Here is a 27,837-nt window from a genome sequence, read left to right as displayed (position 1 = left end):
TGGGGGCAGCCAGAAGGTCCTTCTGGGACCTCTGCCCCCTTCATGCCTCCCAGAGGACACCCATCCCCAGAGGCACTGGTCCTGTGGTCAGCATGCGGGTGGGTGGGGCCACCAGGGATCCAAGGATGGTGGAGCTGAGGCAGCACCAGGCAGGGGAGGGAGCAGTGGGGACCCAGGTTCTAGGACACAGCCCGGTCGGGGTGGGGAGCTCAGGTATGGAAGAACTGTTGGTCCACCTGGGTGCTGAGAGTCCCACTGGTGGTCAGCGTCTGGCTCACAAACTCCTGGGTCACATGCCGGGTGAGAGAGCCTCCTGCTTCCAGGCGCTGGGACCCCAGGGTCAGTCCATCTACAGGGGAAGAGGTATTGAAGGACCCTGTCTAGGTACCTGCTCTCTTCCTCTGTTAGCTCTGTGCCCCCCCAGGAGAGCCAGGAACCCCCACCTGGCGACCTACCCAGCAGGAAGGGCTCGGTGGCAGTGTGGGTGGTGGTGACACTGCTGTACTCGCCTGTCAGTGGGTGCTGGTAGAGCCCGGAATGGTTGCCCAGCTGTGGGAAGGGCCCTAGAGGAGACAGATGAGCCACTCAGGGGATGGTGCAAGGAGGTGTGGTCCAAGGAAGGATGGGGGTGACAAGGGCAAGGGGCCCTACCTCCATCCTGGGACTCAATGGTGATGATACCCTCTCGCTCCGGCCCAAAGCCTTGGGTGGTCTTGGCCTGCACCTTGAACTTGTAGGGCACGTTCTCACTGAGACCCGGCACCGTCAGCCTGCTCTCAGCACTGTCGCCATCTACCTGGAACGTAGTGGCTGGCCCTGGGCAAGGAAGATGCCTTTAGCCTCTGTGGCTCCCTCTCTACCCTTCCCCGGCCACCCCTGGCCCTGGGGCGGGCAGCACCTCCTCCGTGGGCCATCTCACAGGTTACCAGGTAGCCCAGGATATCCCCATCAGGCCTGCGGGGCCGCTCCCAGCTCAGCTGCAGTGATTCTGGGCTCAGGGCTGTGAACACCAGTGGGCCCGGGGCACTGGGGGTGCTCAGAGTGAAGGCAGAGCCTGGGGGCAGCAGAGGGAGAGGCTCAGTGTGTGGATGGGTGGGGGCAGCCGTGGGGGCAGGGGTGGTGATGGTGGCAACTCACCTGGCAGGGGGCAGAGTGGACTCTGAGGGTGCACCTGTGACTCAATGGTGATGACACCCTCGCGCTCCGGGCCCCAGCCTTCCTGGCTCTGGGCCCGCACGCGGAACACGTAGGAGTGGTTGGGCAGAAGGTCTTCCACCACGACTGAAGTCTGGCTGGGGTTGGGGATGTTGAGCCGACGCAGCTCACCTGGAGTGGGGGCGGGGGCGGGGGCAGACGCAGCAGCTTTACTCCTACTGCTGGCTCGATCCCCATCACCCACGCAGGATCAGCTGTGGTTTGGGGCCAGCCTAGGGTGGCATGATAGGTCAGGTGGTACACTATACAAGGGATGAGTGGCGCCTGAAGTCCCACCTTTGTTCTGGCTGTTTATGAGCCCTGGCTATGCTGCCCAGAGAGGTGCCACTTCCCAGTTCCCACAAAGGCATCTCCTAGGCCAGCAGAGGCCATGGGCCCCGAGGCCAGCGAGGCCTCATTAGGCAACGCCCAGCACAGGGAAAACCTGGAGTCCCGGGGAGATGATGAGGGCTGAGGAGGGAGGGCGCAATGCGGGGCGGTGCGGGGCATGGAAGTGAGACCCTCTTGGCTGGGGGTGGGGTGGGGGAGCTTTAGTGTTCAAGGGACTTGGGTGCGTTCCTGCCACAGCCGTGTGCCCCCGGGTGTCCCAACACGGGGCCTCACCGCCGTTCAGCAGCTGGTACTCCACGCTGTAGCCCTGCAGCGCCCGCTCACACTGCGGCTCTTGCCAGCTCACTTTCAGAGACGTGGGCCCCAGGGCTGAGAACACCAGGCGGGTGGGTGTGTTGGGCAAACCTGCAGCCAAGCGGGAACCTAGAGACAGGAGGTCACAGTCAGCCTGGGGCAGGGGTCCCTGGGCAGGAATCCCAGTTCAACCCCTGACCTCCCTCAGCTGTCGCATCTACACTGACTGCGGGCCAGGTGGCTCACTCATCCTGCAACACCCTGTCCAGGCCACCCAGCACCTCCCGCATGTCCTCAGCGTGGGTGTGGGCCCTGCCAGTGCCAAGAGAGGGCAAGCACTGTGAGACCCCCACCCCTCAGCTGGCCTGGCCCCTCCTGCCCCAGCCCGGCACCCCTGGGAAGACAGGCTGTTAGGCATCAGCGCTGATGCGGATGGAATGGAGTGCAAGGCGGGGGTCACAGGCAGTGACTGCAATGGGCCATGGATGACAGATGGAGCAGGACAGCTGCGGAGACAGGATGGTCACCCTGTACTACCTGGGCCCCAAGAAGGCGCTGCTGGCTGCCCAGCCAGGATTATAGAGTCTGGTGAGTCCCTGGAAGGGGGGAACCCCTTCATCTGAGCCCGACTCCAGGACCCCAAGGCCCAAGACAGCGGAAGCCTGCTCCTCCCGTCTTCCCAAATGGGAGGGAGGCCTAGGGTGGGACAAAACAGCAGTGAGGGCGCAGGAAGTGTGTGTGTTGGAGGACCGGCAGGGGGACAGCAGGCCAGCAGCCCGAGTCTCCGGGAGCTGGAAGAGAGGAGGGGTCAGCAGGAGAGGCAGGGCTGGTGGCGGGCACTCACTTTGGGAGGAGAGGGAGGTGAGGGTGGAGTAGTCCCTGGGCAGCGTGCCCGAGTGTTCCGTGCGGGTCAGCGAGTGGTAGTCCCTCGTGAGGGTGGAGGAGGTGCTCAGCACTCGGTGGGGCAGGTGTGGGCTCAGGTGGGTGCCATAGGTGGCATTGGTCGTGGTCATCCTGTGCAGGGAGTTGGCGCTGCCCGGGAAGGCAAAGTCCATCCGCCCGTTTACCAGGTGCTCTGCAGGGGAGAACCGGGTCACCTGGACAGGCCAGCGCCAGACCTGGCGCCCTGGGAGTTGGGGGATTACCTATCCTCTAGAGGTCCTGGCGTAAATAAATACAACCAGCCTCCCTTGGCCCCGGAGGGACAGAGGCCCGATGTCCCCGGAGGAGTCCAAGGGGCCACACAGGCCTCTGCAGCCGCATTCTCCCGCCAGGCAGGATGCCGCTGTGGACAGTGAGCGCCGCTGATGCCAGCTGGAGACACTGTCCCTGCAGGCAGCCCTGCCCTGGGGAGAGCCCAAGCGCCTGCCCTAGGGGTCCCTTGGCTCTGGGGGGGTCTGCCTCCACTCCTTGGGCAGGAGACGGGCCCTGATGGGGCAGCCTGGCCGCAGCGAGCGAGCCGAGGGGGGCGCGGGGCGCGGCCGGTCACCTCCGGGGGGCCCGGGTGCGGCGCCGCCGCCCTCCCCCGCGGCGCCCCCAGCGCCCCCTTCGGCGCCGTCCTCGGGGGGCCCGGGGGGCGGCTCGGCGGCGTCGGAGGAGCGCCCGCTGCTGGCGGACAGGCGCGGGATGAGCTCCGGGGGCAGCCGCCACGTGACGCGCCGCAGGTCCAGCTCCTCCCCGAGCAGCGGCTCGAACTTCCAGCCGGCGCCTTGGGAACAACGAAGGGCGCGTTGGCACCGCCGGCGGGCGGGCGCGCGGGCGGCCCGGCAGGGTGGCGGCGCCGCGACGGCAGCGCTCCTCGGGCTCTTTGGGGCGCACGGCAGGGGCGGGGAGCCAGGCGACCGGCGGGCCCCCGTCCCGCGCGCCGCGGGCGGGCCCAGGGCCCCGCGATGAGCCCGGGCAGCCTGGTGGCAGCCGAGGAGGAGAGGCCCCTGGACCAGGCGGGGGACCAGGGGAGGCCCTGGCTCTGTCACCCGCTGCGCGGGCCCCTGCTCTGAGCCTCAGTTTCCCGCCCGTGTAATGGAGAGAATGGCCTCTCCCTGGCCAGCCCCCCAGGGACAGCTGCAGAAGCCAGAATGCTCACAGGTAGTGTCGGTGGCCGCTGAACGGGGGCACCTGAGTCACACCAGTCCCTCTTTACCCCAGACCCTGAGCCCTCTCAAGACCCCCAGGCTTAGGGGTCCTGAAGCCCAAGCTCTGCCCCCCCTTAGGGCAGGTATGTGCTCACTGAGGCATGAATGAAAAATACAGTCCTGGAGGGTTTTCACTCATGGCCTTATGCGACGGGCATCCCATTTTACAGATCCGAAAGCTGAGGCACAGAGAGGGTGAGTGGTTTATCCGAATTCCCACAGTGGAGCCAGAAGCTAAAGCTGTGTAGCTGGGAGTCCCAGCCGCGAGGGCTCTTTGCACCACAGTGTGTGGGATCAAGGAGGGAGAAAGAACAGGGCAAGCGGCGGCTCGGGCTCCTGGGCCACGCCCGCCTCCGCCCACATAGCCCTGTCTCGGGAGGCCACCCGAGGGTTCTGACACCATGACCCAGCTGGCGAGCCTGTCCGTGCAAAGCTGTTTCCACGTGGTCCCACAGGCATGAGTCCATGCACACCGGCAGAGTCCGTCAGCATCTGCCCCCAGCTCACGTCCGTCTCCCTGTCCTCGCCCACCTGTCGGCTCTGTCCCCTCTGTGCCTGCCAAACTATTGGCCTGAGAGGGGACTTTTAGTTTTGGCCTTCACGCCCAGTGGTCACTGGCCCCTTTGTTGTCTCTGGACACTAGTGACAGCCCCACCCTCTACCCACAACCCCCACCCTCTACCCACAACCCCCACCTTCCTCTCAGGGATCCCAGCGTACCCACCTGTGTCGTCAGAGACACTGGGCCTCTGGCTGCCGGCCGGGGAGCGCAGAACGTCATCGCTGTACATGAGGAAGCTTTCGTAGTCTTCCCCACTCTGGGCGTCCACAATGGGGATGTCGGGGATTATGGGGACTGCAGGGGAGGGAGGGGGTGAGCCAGGACCCAGCCTTGGCCTCCTGGCACCCCCTGTTTGCCCCAGGCCTCCCCATCCACCACTCACTGGACATGGGTCTCTTGGGCTGGGTGGCCAGGTTGATGATGGCCTCCCGCTCGGGCCCCCAGCCTGCCCCGTTGCGCGCCTTCACCGTGTAGCGGTATGGCTGGGACTCCCTCAGGTTCTCAATGAGCAGCATCCGCTTCTTGGGGCTGTCCACCAGCACCTTCTTCATGGGCCCAATGGGTCCTGGGGCAAGGGGAGTGCTTCAGGGGGGGCATCCAGGTCCCAGCCTGGTCCCGGCCCTGCCTCTGACATAGCAGGACCCAGGGGCTTGGGGAACAAGGCAGGGAACTCCTGGGGCATGTCAACCCCTGAGAATCTGGGTGTGACTGATTTAGAGAAATGTCACCAACTCTCCAAAGGGCTCATCGCATGAAATGTACATAAAAAGCCTGTTTGTCTGTAATCCAGGGTGTCCTCTGTTTTTATTTACTAAATCTGGCAGCTCTACTCTAAGAGAACAGTGTAAAATGAGCCCTTCTGCCCTGCCGGTGTTGCTCAGTGGTTGAGTGTAGACCCAGGAACCAAGAGATCACCAGTTCGATTCCCAGTCAGGGTAGATCCCCAGTAGGGGGCATGCAGGAGGCGGCTAATTAATGATGTTTCTCTCTCATCCATGTTTCTATCTATCCCACTCCCTTCCTCTCTCTCTAAAAATCAATAAGCACATATTTAAAAAAAAATTAAAAAATGAGCCCTTCTGGTTACTTTATGGGAAGGCACCCCTACCAGTGACCCCATGGTACATGTATAATCTCAGGCCTTCTATCCCCTCCAGCCCTGGATGCTTCTGGGCCTGACCTCTGAATGCAACCTGGCCTAAACCTGACCTCAAGCCTAATGATGCCTCAGGCAACCAGATGTAGGGTCTTATCCACTGAGCAGGACAGTGTGGCCTCCCTCCCAATCTCTGCCCCCTCCCCTTCCATGGCTGCCACCCCTGGGGGCAGGAGGAGGGGTCCAGGTCCTTACGGTTGTCCTCATTGACCAGGCCGTAGCAGACCTCATAGGCAGTGATCTCGCCGTTGGTCTCCGCTGGCTCAGCCCAGCTCAGCTGGGTCACAGTGGAGGAGACAACGTTGAAAGCCAGACGTCCTGGCTCACTGGGTACTGGGGGGGGGGGGGGGGGGCAGGCAGGAAGAGAGCTGTCAGTGGCAGAAAGAGGGTAAGTCCTGGGAGGTAGGGAGGCAGGGCTGGGCACAGGCATCAGGTATCAGGGACGGACGGATGGTCATGGCCAGGCCTCACCTTCCTGGTGGGTGCGGCAGGACACCAGGGAGCTGTAGGGGCCGTCGCCTTGCATTCCATAGGCGCACACCTTCATCTCATAGTCACAGTACGGGTATAAGTTGGTGAGCTCTACCGAGGGCACCTTGCTTTCAAGCTGGTGGCCGCTGGACTCGGAGTCACCCTGGATCCAGTACTTGACCTGCTCCCAGGGGAGGGGCTGGTTAGTGGGGAACTTGAGTGCCCGAGCAGCTGGTGCCTCCAATGACCTCCTGCCCTACTGTCCCCTTTGTACAGATGAGACACCAAGGCTCCAAGGGGTTAAGTGACCTGCCAGGTTCACACAGCAGGGCTGGGGCAGAGCTGGAGTGTCTCCCAGGTGCGGGGAGGGGTCATATTCCAGGAAGGAGAGAAAGTGTCTGAAAGCTCCCTGGGCACAGATCCCCCCCAATCATGCTCTGCCCACTGGGGCCTCGCATGCCCTCTGCTCTCCCTCAGGGTCCTCTGGCCTTGGGAAGCCACCTCCCCAGTGGTGGCTTCCGCCTCCCTCATCGCCCCCCACCTTACCCTGTATCCTATTGGTTTGCCAGGAGGGGGCAGCCAGTTGAAGTGGATCTTCCGAGATCCGGCGGCTTTGGCATTGGGGTTCTGTGGGGCCCCCAGGTCACCGTAGGGCACTGGGAATGATGACACGGTCTGGTCCTTGAAGCTCTGGTCCACTTGGTCTGTAGTGGGTGCAGTCAGTCAGGCGGGGCAGCCAGTTCAGACAGCGCCTCTTTGAGGAGGGCAGGAGCCCACTCTCACCACCAGGGGGCGCAGGAGGCCCAGGGAGACAACCGGCTGCAATCAACCGACAGCTGCCCCGCTCTCTCTTGGCTGGTGCCCCCACTGGTGCTGCAGGGGTATCCTGCCCAGCTTGGTGGAGGACCCAGGAGGGTCTTTGGAAAAATCAGGAGGAGGAGGGAGATCATCTGCCCCTCTTTCTCCCTTGTCAGCCAAGGGAATGTTCCAAATGAGGATATTTACTCTACCTCCCCCCGCCCCAAGAATCCTCCCTCCTCTCCCATTTTTTCCACAAGCCTCTTTTAGGGAGGTGCTTGCAGACTGGAGGCTAAGGACCCAGCAGAACTAACAGTTTCACCCCTACTGGAAACAACTGCATTTTAGTTGAAACTAAGGCGCAAGTCAAAGGGCTAAGGCCTAATGGTGGGATTTACTGCACCTGCAGCAGGCCAGTGGCCACATGGCCCCAGCCTCTCTGGTTGAGAGCAGGGGTGCCAGATAGCATGCAGGACACCTAGATTCATTGAAATTTCAAATAAACAACAAATACTTTTTTTAGGGTAAGTATATCCTAAATATTGCATGGAACATACTTATACTACAAATGTGCTCGTTGTTTATCTGAAATGGAGATGTAACCGGACGTCCTGTGTTTTTACTCGCTAAGATTGGCAGCCTTCAGTGAGAGGGCCTCAGCCTTCCCTCCCCACCTGCTTAAATGGACCCCAGGCTCTGCCCACCTCGGTCCCCAATGATGACAGTGGCCAGGTGGGGCTGGCCCAGGCGGGCCCCGAACTTGGGGTTGCTGAGTTGGATGTTGAAGCGGCGGGTCTGGCGGCCCCGCAGGAGGGAGTCCATCTCCTGCAGCTCCAGGAGCTTCACCTGTAGCTCCTTCCAGGTCTCACCAGGCTGGAACAGCAGCTCGCCCTCCGTGGGGATGTAGTCCTGGGAGTGGGAAGGGGTTAGATCAGCCACACGCTCCACCCCAACCTCATGGATACTGCAGACCACCACACACAGGCTGTTCCGCAGACACAACATGGCTCAAGTTTATATGGAAGCTTTACAGGATCCTGCCAGCCCCCAGGTCCTGCCTCCTGGGTGGGGTGCCTCCGTCAGCTCTGGCTTTCTACTTTCAACGCCCCAGAGCTTTCCTGAGTGTCCCATGAGTGAGCAGTGAACGCGTGGGAGTGTGTGTGGGCAATCCTTACATGACACCACTAGGTGGCGCTCCAAGACTAACATTTCAATTCCAGGCACAGCTACTCTGGCCCACTGTGCATTCCAGGCAAATCCAAATGCTACAAAACCCAGAAAGGGAGACAAGTTTAAGAAAAGCAGGACACCTGCAAGACAATTCACGTGGGCTGTCGGGGGCGGGGGGTGCTTTAAAAATGCCGAAGTCATGAAAGACAAAGCTGAGGAATTGCTCTGGATTAAAGGAGCCCGAAGACACACAGAGGCAGACTGCAATGTCAGATCTCTGGTTCCTGGAGTGGGGGGAAGCAATCAGGGACATATTGGGACAAGTGAACACAGGGAGATCTGAATATGAGCTAATTATTAGGTATGAGTATGATGTGAAGTTTTTTAAGTTTGGTAATTGTGTTGTGGTTTTGCAGAATGACCTTGTTCTTGGAAAGTGCCTGCAGAAGTGTTTGGGGTCTACATGAAGTCTACAACTTTGAAGAGTTCAGCAAATAGAACTAAACAGAAGGGGCCTCTCTCCCTTCCTCTCTACAGTCATAAAGATATAGGACTATAGATATGTCTGTATCTATATCTTACATGTATACAGATCTGTATAGAAAGAGAGAGAAAGCAAACAGTGACAACTGGTGGATCTATGGAAAGGGTACATATGTACTAATTTTATTAGTTTTCCCTTTGTTTCAGTAGGTTTGAAGTGTTTCAAAATAAAAAGTTGAGAAATAAGTAACTTTTAAAAAATAGTTAAATACCAAGCATTTTTATAAGAGCACAATAGAGTAGCCAAAAATCTCTTGTATATTATGGCCTATTCAGTGAAATTTCTGACCATACAAATTCTTCTTTGGAATTTCTATTGGGAGCCTTGAATCAGTAATTAAAACTGTTCCTACCAATAAAAAGAAGATTCGAGCCTGGCTGGAGGGGCTCAGCGGTTGAGCATCGACCTAGGATCCAGGAGATTATGGTTTGATTCCCAGTCGGCACATGCTCAGGTTGCAGGCTCGATCCCCAATCGGGGGCGCACAGAAGGCAGCCAATCAATGACTCTCATTACTGATGTTTCTCTCTCTCTCTCTCTCCCTCTCCCTTCCTCTCTCTGAAATCAATAAAGATATATTAAAAAACAAACAAAAAAGAAGTAGGCCTGGCCAAGTGTGGCTCAGTGGTTGAGCATTAACCTAGGATCTAGGAGATTGCAGTTCGATTCCAGGTCAGGGCACATGCCTGGGTTGCGGGCTCAATCCCCAGTTGGGGGCGTGCAGGAGGCAGCCGATCAATGATGACTCTCTCATCATTGATGTTTCTATCTCTCTCTCTCCCTCTCCTTTCTTCTCTCTGAAATCAATAAAGATATATTTAAAAAAAAAAAAAAAGTAGCTGATGATTTGGGTGTGGCCGGGCTGCTGGGGCCTGCCAAGCACATTCTCCCTGCCTTTGCCGAATGGGCCTGTGGGCCCAGGAAGACTAGATTTTATTGCTTTTTGAGTTAATTTTTTTAAACATATCTTTATTGGTTTCAGAGAAAGGAAGGGAGAAGGAGAGAGAGAGAAACATCAATGAGGAGTGAGGAGTCGCTGATTGGCTGCCTCCTGCACCCCCCTGCTGGGGGATCAAGCAACCTGGGCCTGTGCCCTGGCTGGGAATCAAAAAGTGATTTCCTGTGTCCTAGGTCAATGCTCAACTGCTGAGCCACGCCTGGTCGGGCTAATTTTTTTTTTTAATCCACACCCGAGGATATTTTTTCCATTGTTTTTCAAAGAGAGTGAAAGGGGGAGAAAGAGAGAGAGGTAGAAACATCGATGTGAGAGAGACACATCAATTGGCTGCCTCCCGCTCGAGTACCAACAGAGGCCAGGGACTGAGCCTAAAACTGAGGTAGGTGCCCTTGGCTGGAATCGAACCTGGGACCCTTCAGTCTGCTCTAACCACTGAGCAAAACTGGCTAGGGCTTGAGTTAACTTTTGATTGGAATATTTTTAGTTTTTAAATGTTGGCAATAAACTCAGAAATACAAATAAACAAATCTGTAAGCCAAACCAAATATGTCCACCACCTGGATTTGGCTGCTCCCTGAGACTGCGACCCAGTGATAAAGGGGACACCAGCCCACACATGCCACTCCCTGCCCTGAAAGGCTGCTCTTGAGGTTTGGACACGGAAGGGCCTGCCGGGCAGTGACAGCCCTTGGGGAGTCTGCCCCAGAACCTGAGGGCTGTGATCTCACCTCAAGAAGCCCAAAGCCGCTGGCCTGGGGCAAACAGGGAGTCTGTTTCTCTATGAAGGGTTTGTTGGAAAGCGGACACGAGTGGTCCGGAATGTCCCTGGCCTCAGTCCCTGGCAGCGATGGGGCCTCACCCAGAGTGTCACTGGCACTTTTGGTGAGCAAGAAGACACCCCTGCTGCAGGGTGGCCAGAGAGCAGGTAGACATGTCCTTGGGAGGCCAACCAGGGCCACCATAAGCATGCAGGGACCCAGGCAGTTGCCATGTGCTGCTCCCACGGGGCCCCTGGGATGTGCCCTCAACCCCATGGTGGAGCCTTACCCGGTTGCCCTGCGCAGTGTTGTCCTGTGTGCGGTAGGAGACCTGGGACTTGCTGTTGTCCACAATGCGCCGGACGACGGGAATGCGGGCCACTTGCTCCCCGCCACTGACCAAGTACTCAGGTTGCTCAAAGGACACTATTCCGCTGGCTGCAAGGGGCCCAGGACAGTCAGCGGGTCCCAACCTCAGTCCCTTCTCAACTCCTGCTCCTCCTCTGGCCCAGCCCAGCCCAGACTCCAGGAGTGTGTTTGTCACCCCTCACCCACCACCCCTCACCCCACCACCCCTCACCCCACCACTCTCTGGGGAGGGCAGAAAAAGGGGATGGAAAATTTTTCCAGAAAAAGTTGAAGAGGCTGGAACAGTGTCCAACAGACATCCTGGGAGGGTCAGGGCAGAGAAAGGAGGCCAGGTGGTGGCCTCAGAGATGAGGCCCTGAGTCCAAGGAGCAGGTAGGGAGGGCAGCTTGGGTGGCCATGGCGCAAAGCCTTGTCCACCCTCTAGATCGGCCTGGGCACACTGAAGCCCCAGCTCCTTCCCGCTCTGATATCCTGGCATCCTAGGGAGGCCCATTCAATCCCCCAGTCAAAGGCTTTAAGGGAGAGAACAGGGGAGGGATGTGGGATGGCTCCAGGCGGACCCAGCACCCCGTGATTATAACAGAGGCTCCGTGTGGAGCTGGACAGCCACACACCCCATATAAGAGCCTGCGCCCATTTTACAGATGGTGAAACCAAGGCTCACAGAGGTTAAGTGACCTGCCTAGGACACACAGCCAAACCCCACTTCCACTCAAATACAAGGGCCCCCAGCCCCCCTTTTCGGCCCCTCCCACCCTGACCGACCCTGCTCCTTGATGATGGTGATGTTCACCAGGCGGCGGCCGAGCGTGGCGGTGCCCATGGGCACATTGATGGCCTCCACCAGCAGCTGCTTCTCATCGTCGTCCTCAGGCCGGATGAAGAGGGGCACCCGCACGTCCACCAGCTCCACGCCCTCCTGGAACTCCACCATGCCCCGGGCATCTGGGTGGGTGTTGGGGGGGGGGTCAGACCTGGGGCAGGGTCCACACCGGCGTGGAGGTGACAGTGAGCTGCTGGGGGAGCTGCCCGTTTACCCTGGTCCGCAGTGAGGGTGTAGTAACCAGGGGCCACCTTGAGCTCATGGAAGGCGCCCTGGGCCACATGCTTCTCCGTCAGCTTCAGCAGGGACTGCTTGGCCGAGCGGGGTGCCATCAGCACCGAGTCCACAATGGTGTGGTCCTGCCTGGGGAGGGGGGTCCGGTGGGAAGGGGTCAGGCTGGCCAGGAGGCTGGCACTTGTCCCTCTGCACTGCTCCTGCCTGTCCTCTCCCCATCAAGGGACAAGATATGGGGCAGCAAAAAAGTACAGGTTCTTCAGAGCCAGGCAGCCATGGAGGCCCATGGTGGCCTCAGCTAAGCCTCCCTGAGCCTCAGTGGCCTCATCTGGGAAATGGGGCTATTTTTGCCCAGGAGATGCAGGGCAGCAAAGATGCTAAGGGTGTAGGCGCTAACGCCTGGGTTCAAATCCTGGCCCTATTTCTTAGTCGCCAGGTATCCTTGGGCGAGTTACTTAACCTTAACCTCAGATCGCACGGGGCCACCCTGGTCCTGAGCTGTCCCTTTGGCTCCCTGTGGTCTGCCTGCCTGTCCAGGGCTGGCTCACAGTGAGGGCTTCACATTAGTATTTCTTGAATGTAGGCCCTAATGTATGACAGACACCTGGTCTTCCCTTGTTACGGGACAGAAATGGGGCGAGGGGCGGAGCAGGGGCAGCTGGCTGGGGCTAGGTTGCCCCACCCGTGTCTTCAACTCACTTTTTCCCGGCATTTGGCTGCTGCCTGTAGGGGATAAAGTGGGGACCGTGAGCCACATGGGCGCTTGGGGCAGCTCCCCCACCCAACCCCGCGCACCCGGGACCCACCGGAACTTAGTCTGCTGGAGCTTGTGCGAGCCTGTGATCTGTCTGAACACCTCGTTCAGCTGCAGAGCGGGCAAGGGAGGACGGTGAGGCTGGGGCCCTGGGGGCCTCCACCAGAGCCATCCGGGCCCGGGGACCTGTCCAGGCCGGCCGAGGGCCCCCCGCGGGCACGCCCAGGGCCTCATCGCGCTCAGGAACATTCACAGGGAACAGACCCCAGGGCGACTCCACGGCAGGTGCGCGTCCGAGGAGGCCCGTTCGGACCCTGGAAGCCCCAGGTTCCGGCCCCGCGCGCTCTCCCGCCCACCGGTCACGCCCGCGCCCGGGGGAGCCCATCCTCACATTCTCCTCCACCTCCTGGCGCAGCTGGTCACATTCCCGGGTGTCAGGCTTCAGCAGGTTCTCGGTGCAAAGGCGGGCGAGGCGCAGGGACAGCCCGTAGGGCACTGGGGGGCAGGCAGGGGTGGGGTCGTTAGCCCCCCGCATGGTGGGCACCACAGAAACCTCTTCAGGAGCCATGCTAGGATGGGGGGCAACTGGCCGCTGGGGGCCTGAGGCCTGGAGCACCATCACGAAGGGTACAGGTGGCCAGGCCCGTGCCCGCAGCCAACACCCAAAGGAAACAGGAATGGTGTGATCCCGGACCTGGAACAGCAGTGAACGGGCCCCAGGTGCCAAGGGCATGGCCGAGGCTGCAGCACCCAGCCCGGGCCTTACCCAGCTCCGTGGGGTTGGTGCTGGCAGCGTGGGTGGCAAAGCCAGGCCGCTGCACGTTGTTGGTGACCTTCCAGCGGACCCTGTCGACCCCCTTGAAGTTGCCATTGCGCAGCATGGGTGTGTCCAGGTGGTCTGAGACCATCAGGTTTTCCCGAAGCATGTAGTGGTCTTCCTTGAAGCCCACGATGTGACCTTTGGGACAGGGTTCTCAGTGTGAGGTCCCTCCCTGGGGTCCTCAGAGCCACCACCCTTCAGGTGGAACCCCAGGGCCCCCCTCCTCTGTTCTAGACTCAGTCCTCACTTCCCCTCCACCCCAGCTGGGGAAAAGTGGTCAGAGCCCCACTGCCCCTGATGATGCTGAGCCCTTACCTCGGTTGCAGCAAGGGAGAAGTGCCAGGCAGGCCTAGGGGACAAGGGGCGGGATGAGGGCTGGGATAGCTGCCCAGCCCAGGTAAAGCCCTCCAGCGCTCCCCCTCCCCCACAGCAGTGGTCCAGAGGGGCCACAGTGCCTCCCCCAGATAGCAGGATATCCAGGCATTTGTAAGGATCTAGGTGTGGGGCACACAGGGTGCTACAGAGGGTGATGGGGGCAGAGGGTTCCCAAAGCTTGTGCCATGGGACCTTTGTCTTGTGAGATTCTCTGTAAAGTTCTATGATCAAACCCATTTGGGAAGCACCAAATTCATTCCCCATGCCCGAATTAGAGTTTCACTATGCATACAACGAATCAAAGGCTCTGAGAAGTCCTGCAGAAATCCTGAGAGATTAGATGTATTTGCTTACAGAACTCTTGCTCTGTAACACACACTAACATCCAACAACACTGGCGGTAACTACAGTGTTGCCTCGGCCTACAGTTCAGTACCCCGTGCTGTGCCACCCCCCAGGCTTTCCTGTCTCCTGTCTGTTCTCCCCAATGAGACTGTCAGCTCCTGGTGGGCAGGGCTGTTGGCTCCCAGGCCCTTTACATGTGACTGACCCCAGGGCAGGTGCTCCCAGGGAACCAGCCGCGAATGGTTGGCAGAGGTGAGGGACTGGGGTGGGGAGGGTACTGAGCTGGGCAGATGTGAGTTCACCTGGCCTCTGACAGCTACAAGGACCCTGGGGGGGTTGGGGACCCTGATGGGGACCCTGGGGGAGCTGTCACCTTGCAGCAGGCACAGTATTTCCAGCAGAGGAGCAGCAGCAGCGCCAGGAGCAGCAGGAGGAAGATCAGCAGGGGCACGAGCCACCAGAAGGAGCCAGGGGGGCAGTCTGCGGAGGGAAGCGGAGGAGGAAGGTGGTGCCCTCCCTGGGCCCGCCCGGCCGGCCCTCCCGCCTGCCCGCCTCCGCCCGGCCGCCCGCTCACCCTTCTTCCTGTGCACCAGGACGGTGCTGTTGGGCCCGGGGGTGCCGTCGCCCTCCACGGTGTAGCTGTAGTTGCAGTCGTCCTCCTCGTCACGGAAGGAGCAGTACTCCACCACCTCCTCCGCTGCACCCACAGGCAGTCAGCAGGGCCCGCCGCCCATCCCAGGGCCCACCCCGTCCACCCCAGGATCTCCCTGGCAAAGAACCAGAGTCCCCTGGCACAGAGACGGGGCTCTGCCCTGAGCAGGAGCACCAAAGCCTGCAACTCTGGGCCCCCTACCCCCCCCTCCTGAGCATCACCTAGGAGCTGGGCTTCTAGAAAATGTTATCTGACCTAGAGGAGAGGAAGCCGTGTGCCCGAATGGCCTGACACGTATACCCCTGCTGTGTTCCTGCCCCTGCCCCAGCTCCATAGCCCTGCCCAGGTAAGTGACACCTCCTACCCCACTGAGTTCCCCCTGGCCCAGGTTCTCAGCACCCCGATCCTCAGCCCCTGCCCCGTACCGTTCTTAAGCTCATCCACCATCTTGACCTTGAAGCTGCAGTCCTCACACGTGCGCCCCTTCTTCTCACCAGTGCCCCAGGCCTGGCACTGCACGCAGGAGCGAAGGTCCTCGCAGAGGCCCAGACGGACCTGGGTGGGAGAGGAGGAACAGATGAACACTGTGCTGGGCAGGCCTTAGCGGGCCCATACCCCCAGCCTCACATGCTTGTCTGGCTCCTACGGCACCAGGCTCAGCCCCTCCTGTCCACCCTGCCCTGTGCCCAGGGTCCCCCTGCCCACCCCCCAGCAATCCTGGACTCACCGCCGAGTAGTTGATCTCACAGGTGGTGTCTGTGTAGAGGGACTGCTGGTTGCAGTGGCACCGGCCACACTCGCAGTGGCCACGCCCATTACAGATGCCCTGAGGTGACAGGAGGCACCAGTGAGCCAACTGCACCCCTACCCCTGCCTGAGAGGGTCCTGGCTGGGGCCCCCCTCTGCCAGCCTCATGCCCAGGCCTACCCCATTGCTGTCGATGCAGGTGGCATTGCTGACAGGACAATCACAGCTCAAGCCTGTCCAGCCAGGCTCACACACACACTGGCCCATGGAGCAGCGTCCCCGATCTGCAGAGAGGAGGAGGGAAGGGAGAGGAGAGCCCATTCACACCTGCAGTCCAGGCTGCCCACCTGCCGGGAAGGACCTGCGGGGGCTGAGTCTTGAAGGCGAGGGTGTCTCCAACCAGGGGCAGAGCCATCTGCTCCTCATTTGCTTGGACTCTCCTCTCCATCTGTTCCTCTCCATCCCACCTCCTATTTTCCACTCTGCAGTCAGAGTGACCATCCCAAAACACAAATCCAATCGTGTGGCTCCCCTGTGTAAGAACCTCTATTGAGTCTTGGCCAATGCAATACAGCAAGAAAAAGAAATAAAACATAAAAGTATTGGAAAGTAAGGAATAAAACTGTCATTACTTGCAAGTATCAGGAATATACGCAAAATATCAAGAAAAATGTACAGATAAATTATTAGATTTCATATGTGAGTTTAGCAAGGTGTCTGGACACAAGGTTAACATACAAAGAGCTAGAAAATGAAATCAAAACCTCAAGTGACTCTGTTTTGCCCAAAGGATAAAGTCCAATATCCTTAGACTAGAATAAGGGTTGATTAACTACGGCCTGCAGGCCAATCTACCTCACTACCTGTTTCTGCAAAAGTTTTATTGGAACACAGCCGCACTCCCTTGATGTATTGTCTATAGCTGCTTTCTGCTACAATGGCAGAGTTGAGTAGTTGTGACAGAGACCATACGGGTCACAAAGCTGAAAACATTTATTTTCTGGCTCTTTAAGAAAAAGTTTGGACTAGACTAGACCTGGGTCCACCTTGGACTGGAAGCCAAACCCCTTGCATTCTGGTCTTGCCTCCTCCCCTCCTCTCCCCCAGCTCTGCCTTTCTCCAGATGTACTAGGTTCTCCTTTCATTTCTCTGAGCACATTCTGGGATGGACAGCTGGAGAAGAGAGATGTCGGAGAACAGCAAGAATGGACAAAAGGGCAGAAAAGCAGGGGCTCGACCCTCAGTGGCAAGTATACAATTGGGGCTTAATAAGCATTTGATGAGTGGATTTTCATTCACTCTTCCATTCAACCATGCAATCCTTCCATGTGGCACCCATCTCAGATCCGTGACCTTGCCCAGCTTATGCACAAGGGGACTATCTCCCTGGCCTTAGGCATCAAGTTTGTAGAGGGAGATAGAGATCCAGGTTGGTGCTGGACTTGGGGGAGGCACCCAGGGAGTCCGGAGGAGGGCTAGCTCTGAACTTGGGGATTCTGACTCTCAGCCTGGCTCTCCCAACCTGGTCCTGTGGGGAGACCAGTAGGGCAGGGCAGGGGCTGGGCACCCAGGCCACCAGCACTGGCCACCGTGGCTGCTGAGCTTACCGTTGCAGAGGAACCCGGAGGTTCTCGGACACTGGAAGTTGTCATACTCGCAGAACTGGCCCTCGTAGCGGCCTTCGCCGTAGCACACACAGCGCCCGCACTGGCACTCGCCTCGCCCCGAGCATGGCTTGTCCTCTCCCTCCCGCAGGCAGGGCTGTATGTCGCTCAGGGAGCCCGTGGAGCAGCTGCAGGTCTTGCCACTCCTGAGGAAGGAGCCAGTCACTTCCCCACAGCCTGGGACGAGGCTGGGGCTTTTACCATCCCATTTGACAGATGAGAAAACCGAGGCTCTGAGAAGGCTGAGGTGGCTCCAAGCCACGCAGACAGTAGTGGCTGAACTGACTCAAACCTCAGTCCCCTGGGTCCCTTCCTAACGAAAGATATGTTCAACGTCTTGAAACTTCAAGAGTCTTTACTACCCTTTATTGATGAGCTCATTTCTGATTGATACATGCAAAACACTAAAGATAGATACGAAAGGTATGGAACGAACGGTCAGTCTCCCTCTGGTGTCTGTCCGCAGTACCCGGCCCCCACGCCCCGACAGCCACAGCGGCCTGATTTTTGCACCTCTTGGCAAACACAGCCTATGTATCTATGTAGTTCAGAGTGCTTTGAACTGGACGCACCCAACAGCTGGGGTGCCCTCTCCTAGCTAGGTGTATGTGGCGCACCCAGGGTCAGGGCCTGCTGGCATCTGGGCGTCGCACACTCACCAGCCCTCGTTGCACACACAGTGTCCGCACATGAAGTCCCCGTTGCCGCTGCACTGAGGCGACCCTGCCTCTTTTTGCTAGAATGAGAACATGGTGGGGGGGGTGTGGGGAGGGGCCAGGGCCACTGGGCACTCCTACTGCCTCTGCCCCTCCCTCAGGGTGCCCCTCGAGGGTGACTTGGCCACAGGAAGCTCCGCTGCGGGGCACGGGGCTCGGGGCTCGGGGCTGCGGCTCAGCTCCTCCCCCCCGCCCGGGGCCGCTTCGTACCAGCTCACAGGCGCACACGTCGCAGATGATGCCCACGTCCATCCTGAGGCCGTCGGAGAATGAAGGCTTCAGGTGGATGTTGCCCCTCCTGTCGTTTTCTGGCAGCTGGCACACGTGTGTCCCGTCCACGTCCTCGATGGCCCGAAGCTGAACTTGGTAGGTGCCCTGCAGGGACCCTGCTGTCAGCCAAGGCAGGCCCGGCTGGGCAACTGGGAGGCGGGCAGTGGTGTCTGAAGGCCTGTGGCCCTCAAGCTCTGGGGTGGGCCTGGCTCCTGACCCCCAGCTCCCTGCCCGCTCTTCCTCAGGGCTGGAAACTTGCTCCTCCTGGGCACAGTCACGTACCACTAGCAGTGACAGTAACAAGAGCCCCCGTGGCCCACTCACTCATCTGAGCAACCCTCTGAGCTCCATGCAGAGGGATCCCACTATACGATGAGGTCACAGGCTGGCTGAGGAAGGTGCCCAGCTCATCCAAGGGGCTGACCCTGCGGCCTTGGAACCCAGGCTAGTCTGACACTGGAGGCCACGCTCTTGACCTCATCTCAGGCTGACCCCCCGCAGGGCGCTGCGCCTGTCCCTGCCCCGGGGCCCCATGGGAGCCTACCACTTCTCCTCTCCGGATGTGAAAGGACCCAGTCTCTGTCTTCTGGAACATCTTGGAGGTGACCTCTGTCCGCAGGCCGCGGGGGCTGTCCAGGGCCCGGATGTCCAGGTTGGAGTGAATGCGCTAAAGGAGAGCCAGTGATCAGTGGTCTGATCACTGGGGCCTGGCTGTGCTCCGCCCCTGCATGGAGGGCTGGGGCGGAGTCAAGGTGGCAGGGCCCGCAGGAGCCTGGGGCCAGGCCTGGGTGGGCTCCCCAGGGACCCTTCCTCACTGGCCTATCCTATTTCTCAACCCCGACTGGAGACACCCTTTGCCCACTGGGCCTCCTCCCATCCCCGCCCCGGAAGGCCTGGGACTGGCGCTGGCGGTGCCCCTCACGTTGAAGGCCTCCTGCAGCAGCTCCACGATGTTGGACGAGTCTTCCTGCAGCACGCCCAGCGAGGACACAGGGAAGTACGTGTACAGCTTCTGCGGGAGAGAACCCAGGCCCGGGGTAAGCCTTGACCAGTGTCATCTTGTGGAATCTAGACCGCAGCTCAGGGCTGTCCCCGCTTTGCAGACGGGTTCGCTAAGGTCTGAAACCTGCTGGCGCCGTCCAGAGTCTGCCCGCTCAGCCCCCGCCAGCCTGGGAGCTGGGTTGGGGCATGGGCACACTCTGGAGGTGCGGACAGTTTTGGGGAGGGAGGGAGAAGGGATGTGTGAGAAGTTCCCTGGACCCTCACCCCACCCCCTTCTCGCCCCTCGAGGCCCCAGGCCACCCCCCCACACACCTTGTAGTAGCTGTAGGAGTAGTTGGTGACGGCGAAGATGGGGATGATGTTGTGTTTGCCCAGCAGGCGCACCAGGGTGGGCACAGATGGGTAGTCCTGCGTCCTGTACTGGGTGTAGGTGCCTGTGGCATCCAGGTGGCACTCCTCGTCATTTCGGTTCAAGATGCCAGCCAGCACGTTGGCTCCGTCGGCCTCATAGTGGAAGGCGGACTCGGTGGAGAACACCAGCAGGTGGGTGCTGTCAGGGCGCCAGCCAATGTCCCTCTGGGGAGAGCAAGGAGGGGGTGTGGGTCGAGCAGGCTGCCAGCTGAGGACATTCATTGCACTGTCGTGTAGGACAGTGAAAGTGGGACAGGAAGTGGGCGTGGGTATGTGCACAAGGTGGGCACCGTGCAAGATCTGAACCAGGTCCAATCAACTGTCACCCAAGATCTTAACCACCCTTGAGAATATTTTAACTGCACAGGAAAATGTACCCCGTGCAATGTTAAATGTAAAAGGCCGGTTACAGTAGGTATAGCAGTGTATGGCATTGTGACAGACAGTATTTGGGATGATTTTGAAAACTGTATTACAAAAGAGAAATGCATTAAGTGGGAAAAAAAAGCAAGTTTCAGAATTAAAAGTACACTGATTCCAACCATATAAAATGAAGAAAAGGGAACAAAATATGCTGGTGGGACATCAGTGGCTGCCTGTCTGATGGTGGCGAAGTCGTGGGAAATTTCTGTTCTTTGTTTTCCAAACCGTCTATTAAATGGGTATATTACTTTCAAAATGAACGAAGTTGATGTGCCCATAAAACGAAGGGCCTTGTTCAGGTGCCCAGCACAGCTGGAGACTGGCATTAGTGAGGAGATTGGGTGGGAGGCTGGCCTCAGGGCACAGAAGATTCCAGAACTCCAGGCTCCCGTCCGCCTTGTGGGCCAATGCCAAAGCAGGCTGTGGCTGCTCAGGTTGAGGGACTGCGGCTCCCAGCACATCTAAACCCTGACTAACTGAGGGCCACCCAGGGTGTCTCTGGACGTGGGCGCCTCTGTCTGGCCTCAGGGCAGGCCAGTGGGCAGCTCGTGCCTCTGTGGCGCAACCCTCTTCTAGGGCAGCAGGGCCCCCCCTGGCACTCACTGTGCACACGGCCGTCTGCAGGATGGCATCAAAGCCACCTTCGGGGGCGTCCAGGTTGCCGGAGATCCGCTCCTGCTGCAGTTTCCTCCGAAACTCAGCCACGTCTTCGGTCAGGCTGATGACGTTCTTGAAGGAGAAGGGAGCGTCGCTGTGGGGCCAGGGCTCCGCCAGCCTGCCGGGGAAGGTCGGGGGGATCAGGGGAGAGGACCCCCTTCTCCCGTGCCCATCCTCTCTGGGAAGCTGCCCCTGGCTCATTTCAGCTGAAGGCCAGGGCTCCTGCCCACCGGGTCACTCACTTCTCTGGCCTCATGTCTGTCTGTGGGACGCTGACTTTGTCCACGAACTTGCCAAATCCAATAGTGTAGTCACTGGTGAGCCGGCTCAGGACCCGGGCTGGGCGTCAACAGGAAGAGAGGGCAGCTGAGCCCCAGCACCCCATCAACACGGGGGCCGGGGCTGGCTCGGGGGGAAGAGGGGGGATGACCTCTGTGGACACTTTGCATGCTGGACACAGTTCATGCTCACAGTAGCCCCTGTCCCTATTTACAGATGAGGGAAATGGGACTCAGGGGTCCCAGGGTCCAGACCCTGAGGATGCCCCCTGAAGAATGTGGGGAGTTCTGGGGGTTCCAATGTCCTGTCCTTCCTTGGGGGGTGGGTGTATCTGTCCTGAGCCCTGGCCTCCCGAGCAGGTGCCCAGCTAGCCGGGTGAGGCCACCCGGTCCACACCCTGCCCCTCTGTCTTCCACGCTGGCCCAGCCGTACCCAGGTGCTCCCCCATCTGCTTGAGGTTGTCCAGATCGTCGGACATGGAGTTGGAGAAGTCCATGAGGATGTACAGGTCCACAGGGCTCTCCAGCGGCTCAAACACCTCCAGCTCAAAGTGCCGCTCCTCGCCGGGTCGCAGGAGGACCTGCAGGGCCTGGGGGGACACCTGACTGCGACGCAGGGTGGTGTCGATCTGGGTCTCCTGTGACCAGGGGAGGACGACAGCTGGTTGGGGGGTCACTCCAGAGACCCAATGGGGACAGAGTGGACCCCCATACACAGCCAGCCTTGAGCATGGAGTCCCAGCTCCCTTGACCCCCACCCCGGGGCACCTCTGTGATCTCGAAGCTGCTCTCCATGACCACCACGCTCTCCAGTCGGCAGCCCGCAGCCAGCAGCTCTGCCTGGGTGTTGCAGCGTCGGTCCTTGAATGTCTGGCCGGAAGGAGATGGGGTCAGGGGGCGCAGTGCCTGTCCCCACCCTGGCTGTCCCAACCCTGGATTTGTTGCCCCTGAGTTTCCTGACCCTTGCCTGTTCTCCCACACCCACCTGGCAGGAGGCTGGGCTGAGGCTGTGGCCAGTATGGACTTGGCCAGAGCGGGTGGGGGTTGGGGGGTGGCAAGGTGAGGCGCCCAGGCTGCTGAGCGGGAGCAGCTCACCTCGTCAGTGCAGTAGGCACAGTCCTTGTCCACGCGGATGCACTCGGTGCAGCTCTTCACCTGGGCCTTCTTGCAGCGGTTGGCTGGGTGGGGGACCAGGCAGACCACTGAGCTGGAGCTCCCCAAGCCCGGCCCCGCCCCGCCTGCATCCGCACCTGAGAGCAGGCACCTCTCCCCAGCGCGCGGAGGAGGAAACGGAGGGGCTGGTGTCACGTGGTCTGCCCGGGTAGCACAGCTACAAACGGGCAGCCCGGGGCTCACGCCTGTAACTTCTCACTCACTCGGAGGGAAGGATGGTGGGGGCTGGACAGGGGTGCTGGCCTATTTGCTGGCCACCCCTCACCCGCTCCTCCAGGACAAAGGGGACTGTGTCTGTCTTGTTTATTGCAGGGTCCCCAGCGCCTAGCCCAAGGCCTGACACGCAGTAGGTCGTTAGTAAATGAATGAGGTAAAACTCCTGGGATTCCCTTTGGTTCCATTCAGTTAAAACCACAGTAAAGACCTACTATGTGTACCCAGTGTGCACAGTGGGCCCCAGGCCATGGCCTGTTATCAACGTTTAACAATGGGTCTGGTGAAGCAGCGGAGGTCCTGACCAGCAGTTGCCAATCTCTAGGGTGTAAATATTGCCCCAGGGTCTGCTTCACCCTATCAACATGGCTGCCACCCACAGGCCAAATTTCAAATTTCAGGGATAGGAGCCAGCTCCCGCCACGCCTGACTGCTGGAGAGCAGGTGGAGTCACCGGTCTCACTCTCCTCGGGATTCAGGATTTGAGGCCTCAGCACGTCCTGCAGGTGCCTCCATTCTCTGGGTGGGCATCTTCTCTCTCTTCCAGACCAAGTCTCCTTCCCTGGTTCTAGAGCCACAGGCCTCATGGTTCCCCAGCCCCCACCGAGTGCAGGGGTCCATTTGCTGAATGGCCGAGTGAGTGTCTGGGCGAGACACCCCATGAGAGGCCCCCGTGTGACAGAGGGTAGGGGCGTGTGGGACTCACCTATACCCCCAGGGAAGCTGACGCTCAGCAGCGCTGCCAGCAGCAGCTTGGTCCACGGGCTGGGATGCGGCCCTGCCATCTTCTTCCTCCTGCAAGACAGCAACAATTCACATCAGCGCGTGAGCCATCAGCTCCCGGGGTCCCCATCAGAGCCCCGCAGGCCAGGCAATTCTTTTCTCACCGCACAGCGCGGAACCTGGGGCTCTGCAGGCCTCAGTGATGCTCTAAGACCATCACCGAGGGAGCGGCAGGACCCAGGGTCTCCGACTCTTCTTTTCCAATGCCCCCCCTGGAGTGGCTGGATGCTCTGTGGCCTGCCCCCTGCCCAGGGAGGCCCCCACCTCTTGCCTTTGAGACTCTGGGCTCTGAGCTTATCCCAGTGCCAAGTCTGCACTGGGCGCTTGAGGGTGGGGCTCCTTCTGACTGCCTGTCAGACCCCAGTGGGCCTGGGTCAGGCAGGGCAGGGATAGGGTCTCCCAACAGGGGGTTACCTCCAGAGGGCCTGGCTCTCCCTTCCTGCCCCCTCTCTGTCCTGGCTCACTTCCCCTCTGTTAAGGGTGGTGCAGCCATGAGGAGAGGGGCCCTCCTAATATCTGGGGCCTTCAGGCAGTGAGATGGGGGCGCCCTGTCCTCAGCTGGGTTCCTTAACGGCTGCCTGGCTCATCAAAGTGGGGGTCCCCTGACCTACAGCCACTGCTGCCTGCCCCGAAGTTGAGTTTTTGAGGCCTCTGAGTAGTTCACTCTTTCAAAAGTTAGCCTGGAGGTAGACTGTACACCCAACTTCCCCCCCATACACATATACACACTGTGCCAGCTCCCCCATACACATATGCACACGGTACCAGCCACCCCAGGTGCCCTGTCTGCCTTGGGTTCACTATTAAACCATCTCAACTCATCAGTGGTCTTCAGGGCAGGCACAGGCACCCCTGAGACCTTTTAAAAGATGGCCTGGCCTCCTCCCTGGCCTGGTAGCTCAGTTGGTTAGAGCATCAGTTTGATCCCAAGTTGAGGCACATACAAGAAGCAACCAATGGATGCAGAAACACATGGGGCAACGAATCTCTCTCTCCCTCCCTCTTTCTCTAAAACCAATCGATAAATAAAAATTAAGAAAAAAAAGTTAACCTGTCCTCTTTCTCTAGGGTGACTTAAGACCATGCTATGCCCATTGGCCCCACTCCTTGGATCCTTTCTCAGTCCGGGGCTAGTAAGGCAGGGCAGGCTTTGGAGGGCTGAGGCCCCTACAGTTCCAGGGAGGCCAGCGGAGGGGACAGGAAGCATTATCTTCCTCCCTCCGAGGCAGGTGGGGCCCCAGGAGGCCACTCGGAGCTCCAACACCTCCACAGGCAGAGCCTGCTGGGCTCCTTGAGGGAAATGGCTTTCCTGAAGCCTCGGGCACCACACCCACACCCACACCCACACGCCACACCCACACCCACACGCCACACCCACACCCACACAATACAGGCAGCACACTCAGGCCTCCCTGGGGCACCAATTCACATGCAGGTATGGGCACTGGAGGGCCCAGCGCGCTCTTACTCTCCCCTCCCAAGCCCATAGGCTGGGCACATAGCGTCTTGAGCCCAGCACTTCAGTACCTGCCGTTTAATCTGCACAGAAACCCGTGGGGGTGCTGCATTATCCCCATTTCCCAGATGAGACAAGGCACACGTTGCTGGGCTTCCCCGCCCTGCAGCCAGCAGTGGGGGAGCCCGGATGGGACCCCTGTCTGACCTTCAGGTTATCCTCAGCAGCTGTCACAAGGAGTTAGGCTAGCCATGCACTAGAGAGTGTTTTGTTTGACTCAACGGGTGTTCATAAAGTTTTAAAAGTAGTTGTCAGTATTAAAAACAATGTAATTTCATATAAAAGTTAGGATGGTGGGCTTATCAGAGGATGTGGCTATGGCGGGCTGGGTGGGCGCTCTCCAGGCCACCCTGGGCCCCACCGTGTACCAGCCAGGTCCCAGGAGTATGTGACTGCCTCCTTGAAGGCTGTCACACTGCAGCACACCCAGACCGCCCACAAACATGGACACACGCTGTGACCCACAAGGGCAGAGGCTCAGAGCTCTCCCTACACCCACCCTCCCTTCCATCCATGGGACCAGCTTAGCACATGTGCACCGGACCACCACAGCGCTGTCCCTTCCCACTTTCCCATTTCCTGGCCCCTCCACGGAAATCAGGGTCAAGGAGATAGGAACCCCTCCCCTGCTGTCCCACAAGTGCTCCTCTCACCCCTCTCCCCCGGGGTGGACCCTCAGCCTTTACTTCCAGCTCTGTCGGGGGCAACAACTGTGCTACTAGTGCCCAGGCCTTCGGTTCAGGGTGTGGCAAAGTCATAAGCAGAGGAGGAGGAACCCAGCCATTGCCCTAGGGAGCCACCTAGAGCCACAACAAGAGGGCCACCCAGGGGCCGAGCAGGTGGGACGGGGGGCCTCCACTGGCGGAGGTTACAGTGGTAGGCACAGCCCCCAGGGCTGTTGGATGAGGTCTGGAGAGCTTCCTGGAGGAAGGGTGCCCCGAGCTGCCTTTGTGGGGAGGGCAGGCCTGTGCTTGGCCAAGAGGAGAGTCAGGGACTCCCCAGACCCCAGCAGGACTGTGCACCGAGCACAACAGGCCCTGCCCAGCCCAACAGGGAGGGCCTTTGCCTCTACCTGGCTGTTCCTTCCACCTTCTTCGCAAACCCCCCAAGGAGCCCAGCCCAGCAGGCCCGCCGGTTTCTGCCCACCTCTCCTGCACCCCCGCCCAACACCCAGGCCCCTCTCCCTGCTGCCTTCCTCCAGTCCAAGGTCTGACGGCCAAGCGCGTTCTTCAGCTCCCCTGTGCCTCTCCCCCAGCTGCCCCCTGGGCACACCCTGGCAGGCTTGGCACTTGCCCTGGGCAGCATGGGCAGAGAGGGCCAGCGCCTGCCAGACTCCAGGAAGGGGAAGAACTGGGAAACAAAAGCCAGCCAGCCCTCCCAACCCGCTCCCCTGCGCCGCCCGGCCAGGGTGGGCGCCCCCTTCTCCCCTCTCCCGTCCGCGTCCCAGCGTGGGCGCCCCGTCGGCCGGGAACGGAGGGGCGGCCCCGACTGCCCTCCAGCCGTGCGCCCGAGGCCCCGCGCCCGCCGGGGGAGCTGCACCTACCTGGGCGCGGACGGGCGCCCTCCCCGCGCTGCTGCGCTCGGCGGCCGGGCGCTGGGAGAGCTGGGCGGGGGCGGGCGGCCGGCGGGAGGCGCCGCTTTATGGGCGGCGGCAGGTAGGAAGGAGGCGCTGGTGAGTCAGGCGGGCCGCATTCCTGCGCCCGGCGCGCACCTGTCGGGGCAGGAGCGGGGCGCAGCCGGCACGCCCCCGGAAAAGGCGCGGGCCCGCTCCCCGACGGACGGCGGCGGGCGGGGAGGAGCCAGCCGCTCCCGATCCCGTCCTGCCCCGGCCGGGCCTCCCCGCCCCTCCGGGCTCCACACTTGGTAGCCGCGCTGCCCTGAGCGCGGGGTGGCCCCTGGGCCCGCCGGACGGCGACCAGTGTGCGCACCACCTCCCTCCGTCCCTCCCGGGCCAGCGCCAGGGATGGCCCAGAAACTGCCCCAAGCCAGCGGTGCCTTTCCCTAGGTCCCTTCACGCTCCCCACCCGCCCAGCCCCAAGGTGTGTCCTGAGGAGGTTCAGAGCAAGGGCTGGGTCCCCGAGTGCCCTCGGGCTAGCTGCTTAGCCCTCCTTGCCTCCTGAGTGACACCCATCAAGAGGCCAGGCGCCACCTGGCCGGGAGTGGGCACGGGGCTGCTGTAGTTCTTGACGCGCTGGTTCACAAACCTGACCCCTCCAGTCCTTCGCGTGCCTGATTGCAAGTGCTGCTGATAAACGAATTCCAGCTGGAGCCTCTCAAGTTGCTCCGGGACCCCCAACTCCATCTATTTCTCTAGCCCCACCTGCCAACAATGCCACTGAACGGGGACCGATGGCAGCCCCCTGCCCAAACCATGCAGCTTTCTGAGCCACCGCGTGGGTTTGAAATGATGGCTTTGGAGGCCCCTCCTCTCCATCCGACTGTGCATCCTGAGGATGTAGGCTCTCCAGCAGGTCTCTTTATCCTCCAGCTCCTAGCACAGTGCCTGGCACACAGCGGGTGCTCAATAGAGGTGTGGTTGAGCCCAGTGGGATTGCTGGATGGCCCCCGGAGCCTCAGGGCTCTCGGCCGTGATCAGACTGGGGCCCTGGCAACTGTCCGAGTGTGGGAGCCACACGAACGCTCACTCCAACTGAGTGAGCCACTGTCATCTGTCTCCCAGCCACCTTGCCCAGTCATCTTTGAGAGATACTCTGCATGGCCAGGCCCTCAGAGAGGCTGGCCCTTGGACTTGGGGGAGCACTGTGGAAGGAGCCCCAGTTTGGTTGAGGTACTCAGGACTGGGAGTGCCAGACTCCAGGGAGACTAAGAAGACTAGACACGGTTCCACGGGTTTCTGGGAGTCTGGAGTTTCATTACCTGGAGGCTGTGCTTGAACCTTGGCAGGGGCAGGGGTCCGGGAATCATCTGAGATCATGTGCAGAACCCTAGGTGTATGTGATATACGAATGTGAATTGCTGGGAAGAGGGTCCTAGTTTACCCTGTACTCCAAGATAGGTCACTGGCCCCCACAGGGTTAAGAATTCTCGTACAACATGTTCATTTTATATAAATAAAACCTCGCTGTCTCTTTCCGCAGCCTTAGGGCTGGAGTGAGGCCGGCGTGCGGGGGGCTCCCTTCCCTAGGCTCTGCCAGAGGTGAGGCCCCTTGGACGGGATGGGGCAGCCTGTGAGCCCTGGGCCGCTGCTCTGACTCCCCAGCACT

The 27,837-nt window shown here is 60.0% G+C and overlaps 1 protein-coding gene across 1 annotated transcript; it reads right to left on the bottom strand.

Annotated features, from left to right (window-relative positions):
- Positions 1–2: 2 nt before the first annotated feature.
- On the bottom strand, positions 3–26,213 carry ITGB4 (integrin subunit beta 4). The gene is made up of 40 exons (XM_087826354.1): positions 26,157–26,213; positions 23,021–23,109; positions 22,024–22,106; positions 21,697–21,798; positions 21,362–21,566; positions 20,893–20,989; positions 20,597–20,768; positions 19,472–19,735; positions 19,080–19,169; positions 18,702–18,824; positions 18,098–18,262; positions 17,831–17,907; positions 17,115–17,317; positions 15,688–15,791; positions 15,488–15,586; positions 15,186–15,315; positions 14,683–14,805; positions 14,482–14,588; positions 13,704–13,737; positions 13,335–13,526; positions 12,960–13,063; positions 12,621–12,679; positions 12,514–12,537; positions 11,795–11,943; positions 11,523–11,702; positions 10,678–10,826; positions 7,663–7,867; positions 6,707–6,864; positions 6,161–6,341; positions 5,885–6,022; positions 4,916–5,098; positions 4,696–4,827; positions 3,329–3,547; positions 2,684–2,914; positions 1,819–1,968; positions 1,138–1,326; positions 899–1,054; positions 652–816; positions 456–563; positions 3–349 (listed from the first exon to the last, which is right to left on the bottom strand). The coding sequence occupies exons 2-40, from the start codon at positions 23,097–23,099 to the stop codon at positions 210–212; spliced, it is 5,469 nt and encodes a 1,822-aa protein (XP_087682480.1). The 5' UTR covers positions 23,100–23,109; positions 26,157–26,213; the 3' UTR covers positions 3–209.
- Between the last annotated feature and the right edge of the window lie 1,624 nt (positions 26,214–27,837).

This window comes from Miniopterus natalensis, chromosome 17 (assembly GCF_054644295.1).
Source record: "Miniopterus natalensis isolate mMinNat1 chromosome 17, mMinNat1.hap1, whole genome shotgun sequence".
Classification (NCBI taxonomy): Eukaryota; Metazoa; Chordata; class Mammalia; order Chiroptera; family Miniopteridae; genus Miniopterus; species Miniopterus natalensis.
The sequence above is the reverse complement of the archived record's forward strand: the minus strand, read 5'-3'. Positions and strand labels throughout refer to the sequence as shown.